This window comes from Temnothorax curvispinosus, unplaced genomic scaffold (assembly GCF_003070985.1).
Source record: "Temnothorax curvispinosus isolate PA1 unplaced genomic scaffold, ASM307098v1 QBEX01013578.1, whole genome shotgun sequence".
Taxonomy (NCBI): domain Eukaryota; kingdom Metazoa; phylum Arthropoda; class Insecta; order Hymenoptera; family Formicidae; genus Temnothorax; species Temnothorax curvispinosus.
In genome coordinates, this window is record NW_020223358.1 from 1,988 (window position 1) to 8,413 (window position 6,426).

At 36.8% G+C, this 6,426-nt stretch overlaps 1 protein-coding gene across 1 annotated transcript; it reads left to right on the plus strand.

Moving 5' to 3' along the window:
- Nucleotides 1–367: 367 nt before the first annotated feature.
- Nucleotides 368–6,274, plus strand: LOC112463707. The gene is given in 8 exon segments (XM_025030223.1): nucleotides 368–1,136; nucleotides 1,628–2,272; nucleotides 3,948–4,067; nucleotides 4,433–4,487; nucleotides 4,560–4,961; nucleotides 5,058–5,494; nucleotides 5,645–5,937; nucleotides 5,939–6,274. Coding segments are annotated over 7 exon segments (2,082 nt in total). The 5' UTR covers nucleotides 368–1,136; nucleotides 1,628–1,635; the 3' UTR covers nucleotides 6,077–6,274.
- The last annotated feature ends 152 nt before the right edge of the window (nucleotides 6,275–6,426 follow it).

Below are 6,426 nucleotides of genomic sequence, written 5' to 3' on the forward strand. Positions count from 1 at the left end.
AAGTCTGTGTCTATATAGAAAGATCTCTACGAAACTCCTAACTCCAAATTTTTTTAAAATACATTGTCTTTTAACTCGAGGCAAATAATTGTGACATATAATTAGCGCAAAATACTAATCGTTTATCTTTAATTGCAAAAAATCATATAATAGGAGTAATATAGATGTTTCGTGTACACTACTGATGTTAGAAGTCCCTCGCCATCGAAATGAAGTTTATTCGATTCCACGGAAAAGACTAAAAACCGTCTAAAACAACGTTATCGCACACACATGCATGCCGCAGATATGTCGGTAACAGTTGTGGTTGAGGGAAAGAGGCAAAGAGTAGGGGCAACGATTTCCGAGTACATTCGACAAGAAAACGCAACAGTAGTTTGTTCTATGTCGGATTGAACGGAGATAATGTCGCCATAACTCGTGTTTTGATTCCATCGGTAGTTCGTTCGTCAATGAGTGCTAGACAAGCGGCTTGCGATCGCAAAATCCATTCTTTTCAATAAGAACGAGTGTCGTGCACTTCCAAGACATATATACATATTCTCAGCATTGCTTTAAGTTTACGGTAGCTTAATTTATTTTAATACGCAGCAATGATATAAATTGAGATGCGACCGCAGTGACCGGTGCTATCCACGTATCAGCACATGAATGTCAGGAATCCAAGGAGTTATTATTCAAATTAAATACGGGACCTATTATGCGAAAGGGATTATCGTGCAATTCGTGCACGCCTGTTCTCGTTCTCCGTTTTTCTGTTCTTCACCTCGCTTTGCTTCTCGCGAGCGAGAACGAGCGCCTTCCACGATTCCACTTCCAAGGCGCGTCTTTTAGTAGCCGTGTGACGTTATCGCTGAAACCAGTATCTGTCTGACAGTGTCGTAGGATCAATGAAAATAGCCGATAGTGACTTGAACCGAATTCGTTCTTGTTCGGATTGTACTTTGTTCCCGCGGGACGGTGCATTCCCTAACTGCAGGAGGTGTCAACGACATGTCGAAAATCGTTAGGGCCAGATCAAGTAAAGTTTTCCTGCCCGCGGAGCGCTTTCCACAATGACAGCACCATGTCGTCATAGATTAATGGTGATTTTAGTGTTGACAAAGTGACCGCTGCCAGATGGTAATTTGTGCAAGGTAATCCTAAATATAAGTCAGTTAATCTTTTAATTTAGCGGATTGTTGCCGACCGGTTGCGTCAATTTAAAATCTTAGGCTGCGTTCAGGAATTACGCCCAGGCACACCTAAGTAATTCTAATGCTATAATATACGTGACGTAAATTATAGCTTAGAGTTACCCAGGTTGAATTTCTGAACGCAGCCCTGATGTTTCTCGAGCTTGTCTTTTATTTTACCTTCGAAGTTTTCACAATAAATTGTAAAAAAAATCAAATAAGAATTATGTTTACAAACTAATCTTTCTTTTGTTATTTGAAAAAAGAAGATTAAAAGACAAAAAATTAAACCGGACATTTATATTCTAATTGGAAGAATTGGAAGTGAGAGAATTTCGTAGCGGCCTGACGAATTTATTTAAAGACCCTACAGTTGTTTTTCAAGCGTATTCTGTTGCATGCGACGTATCGCATTTTAAGACGTATTTGATGTAAAGAAGGTGAATTTTTAGCATAGCGCATGGATAGCAACATTGGTGCAACAGCGACATTGGTGCAACAGCAGCATCAAACACTCGACGGTAATCATCATCAGGGTCAGAAGGAGCAGGACAATAACGTGAATGGTACTGTTGAGTCTACTGAGGGTCATGCGGTCGACAGGTTTTGCGGCGAGGCTCAATGTTCGGTGAAGGAAATCGCGGTCGTAGCTCCGGACAATGATAGCGTTGGAGATTCCTCTACGCGGTGCAGTGACGTTATAGACGACGACAATGAAGAAGAGGAGACGGATGTCGAGGAAAGCGGTGCCGGCGGCTGGATTTTGAATCCGCCGGTATCGACCATCGTCCAGCAGCATCAAGCGTTTGACACCGGGAATGCTGGTTACATCGCCCTTCCGAACCCCGATTCGTCGAATTTCAGTGACGTCCGCATAAAGGATTCGAGCAATGTGCATCTGGGTAATGAGGTCAACTACCATGGTCCGGTTACTATTCATGTAAACCATGTCGTTTACACGAATCCTACTTTGAATCAGGATGCGATTGAACTTGACGTTATCAACACCTCCGACAATATCGCGGATTCGTCGACGAGTCAGGACAACGAAATTCCAAATGAATCAATTTTTCCACAAAATACTGAATTAAATAATGGTAATAGTCAATCGTGCAATGCAATAGATTGTTTAAGCCCGCTTCTTTTAGTTTTTCTATACTTAATTCTTTCTTTCCGTAAGTACACTGCAGGTATGTTTAAGCACAAAGTCGCCGAATAATTAAAAAGGACAGATCTCTCATAAGTTTCTGGATTATAGAATAACAACAGGATAAAGTTTTATATAAGAAATTATAAATCGACTCACTAAATTGAATTATAATGTAAATATGCTAAATATGTTATAAACTGTTATAAATTGTCATCGCAACGAGACATTACTCTAATATCTTTCCTCTGCATAAGAGAAAATATACTTTCAAGCTTACAATTTGAAAGCGTGTGTAATAAATATCTTGAGTATCTATATTATGGTATATTAGGACGAATCAATATTCGTCTTAAAAATTTTAAATATATATATTAAAGATATTGCATGCCGCAAATTGTTTACTTGATTGTGAATAGAATAACAGAAAATTGACACCAAATAACAATTATAATGCTTTACGTGAGGGACTTAATTAATGTAATTATAATACTCCTTTCGTACACACGTGCTACCCGTCATATATATATTAGTAGAATGTAATGATTACTTGCGGACAACTGATTTTAATCTGATAAATTCAAAGACATCATAGAATCAAATTCACTTTGTGTTGCTTACGTATCCAGCCAGAAATGATTAGTCGAATCGACGTCAATTTGATGTCGACGCATTGATAAATAGTCGATGTCGAATACTGACTCACATCTTTGTCATCTCCGATCTCATCATAGTTGTTTTTACGTCAATTAAACAATTGTGAATATTTTGTAAGATTTCTATTGTCTTTCATCTAGCACCACATCCAGATGACAAAAATATCAATCAGTATTCGACATTAATCATTCATCGATGCATTGACGTCGATTTGACTAATCATCTCTAGTTAGATAGTATTACTGATAGTTCTGCGATAGTAATGCGATAAGAATCAATGATGTATATCATAGAATCAATGATGTATATCATGATGTATATCTTTATCTATTTTGAAGTAGTTTCGATAATTTCTTCCTTTTAGTACATGTCTTTTTTTATCTGAAAGAAATCTATTTACAAACCGTCAAAGCCATATGTTGACCTGTCAGAGCATGTGGGTTTTCGGAAGAACAGCCATTTCTTCTCTTACGTGAATTATGATAATGTTATCAGAGAACCATTCAGACTGCAACAATTTTTAAAAGTAATTTCAATGTCACGAATATCATTACTTACTTTGACCAATGGTCTTTGTCATACTATTCCAAAATATAGTTTAATATCAACGATATTTTAGAGTCTAGATTAAATAATGTTACACTTTAGTCGCGCCACAAGAATTAAAGCTAAATATAAAAGAGTTATTTTTATCTCACAGTATATATGTGCCACACATTATCTGACATAGATTGGCGAGATATTACATGCCGTAAATTGTTTACTCGATTGTGAATAGAATAACGGAAAATTGATACCAAACAAGAATTATAATGCTTTACGTGAGGGACTTAATGTAATTATAATACTCCTTTCGTACACACGTGCTACTCGTCATAATAATTGTGTATGAATTTCATCAAAGGGTATTATATAATAAGTAGCTCGTGAAACAAACGTTCTAATACAGCTTTTTATAATTATTCTAGTGACACAATGGCTCTGGACGTGGAAACATGCGGTTATGTCATGCGTTCTAACTTTAATACTTTTAGTTATTTTAGTGTCCATAACTGTACCATCAGAAATTCCAGACTCATCGACCGAGGGTAATTGTCTATTTGGAAAATTTTTCGTTTTACAAGCGCGACATGAAACTAACGTTATGTTATCCCAATTGTAAACTTAAAATCTGTATTTTGCAATCTAATATTTGTATTTATTCCATTCATTCGTCTACTTAAAAGCGTGTCTTTTTTTACTTTCCACGTGTCGCATATCATGTAGGGTATAACTCCGGTATATACGCCGCAGCTAAGGAGAATTTAATTTATCGCCCGTGGAAAAAAACCTTTTATTTGTTCATATTAGTTTATATTAGTAGATATTAGATTATATATGATCATATAAGAAATGGAAAATATAATCTTAAACAATATTATATGGCCATATGAGCTAGTATATAATTTTACAGTGTGCATTAGTTCTGGGTATTCACAAATTGGGTATACACAAACAAAGAATTGCGGGTAAGTATTTACGCGTTGAATTAATCTAATGTTCAAATAAATAAGTATCAACTAATTTAATCATTTGAACAGACTGATATTAAACAAACAGAAATTTCGATGTTGCAATGGAGAATGTATAGCCAGCGATTTATTATGCGATGGCAAAACGGACTGCAGGGATTTATCCGACGAGACAGAGGCCGAGTGTAAAAGGCCAGAAATTTTGTGTCCTAACTACGCCTTTCGTTGTAATTATGGTGCCTGTATAGACAAAGACTTGGTGTGCAACGGCGTTTTCAACTGCGCCGACAACAGTGACGAAACGCAGCCCCAGTGCTTAAGAAATACAACAAACACTCGAACGGAAAGATGTAGAGAGAATGAGTTTCAGTGTGACAACGGCCAGTGCATTTCTAGCGACGCTGTGTGTGACGGAACTCGAAATTGTACGGATGGTTCTGACGAAACATCTAAATTATGCCAATCGTTACCGTGAGAATCTTTTATACATGTTTGAAGTACGATTTCTAGTTGCATGTACATTGAACAACTAGTATGAGGAACAAACGTCTGCCAATTTATTTGCAGTTGTCCTTCGACAGCTTTTCATTGTGCTTATGGAGCTTGTATCGATGCTGATCTACGATGTAACAGAGTAGACGACTGCGCCGATAGCTCAGACGAGGACCAGGGATTATGTAGGACTGGATGGCCGCCAGTTTTACCGTCGGTGCGACCAACAACAGGAACTACACGATCGCCACCGACTCCTGCACCAACACGTCCTTCTAGGACACCTTCTGGCACAAACACTTGCAAAGCACCTCCGCAACCGCAAAACGGTCGCTGGAAGTTACATCGATCGCAGTGCTCAGATGGACAGAACTGTAACGTTCCAGAAGGAACGGAACTGGGATTAGGATCTTATCTCGTCTACTCTTGTGATTCGGGATATAAAATAAGAGGTTCGCCCGACGTTAGCTGCAGTATCGGGGGAAAATGGCTTAATATACCAGTTTGCAGAGGTATTAAACTAGTAATTATATATTTTTAACTATTTTAAGATAAATAAATATATGGATTCTTAAATATTGAATATTTCAGTCAAAGAAATTCATCATCTTCAAAACGATCAGAATTATACATGTTAATTATTAACAATGTTTGTTTGATAGCAATACTCTGCAAAGCTTTAGCCGCACCTTCAATCAGATCTGAATGTCGGTACGACGATGAATGGATATCATGCAAATCTCCAGTTCCACCAAGAACAAGAGCAACATTGTCATGTGAAAACAGTTATCGACCTGAAACTAATCAACATCTACTGTCCGGACAAGGAACAAACGTGAGATGTAAAGCGAATGGTGAATGGGAACCAGAACCTATGCGATGTGTTCCAGGTCCGCTCACGATAAATATTTACATTAATGATATTCAACTTGCGTTTCAAACCACTTTTGACAGAAAATGCTACATTTATTGAAGTGTTGGATGATAGAATCATACATACAAATGCTAATAATCTAAATTATCCGAACATAGATGTTAGAGTACCAAAGCCAAATAATGATACAGCAGCAGATGTGTCTTGGGCATGGTCTTAAGATTATAAAAAAATGATAGTACAATTATAAGTAGTAGAATTTCGAACAATATTTTTACAGGTGACATAGTAATCACACATGTCAATATCCCCCATTGAGATAATTCACATACCTGTGTCATTCCGTATTACAATTTCTATTTAAGTTATGATTTGCAATTGTTTCCTAAAAAACCAAAGCTTTAATGAAATTATTAAAATATAGTTTTTAATTACACGCTGTGTATATAAATTTATAATTTATAATTTATTAAGTTAAGTGCACATACATACATATACACACATCGAATATATTTAATAAACTATTACGTGACCTCGATGTATCTCAATTTTTTTTCCATCCAATTAGTC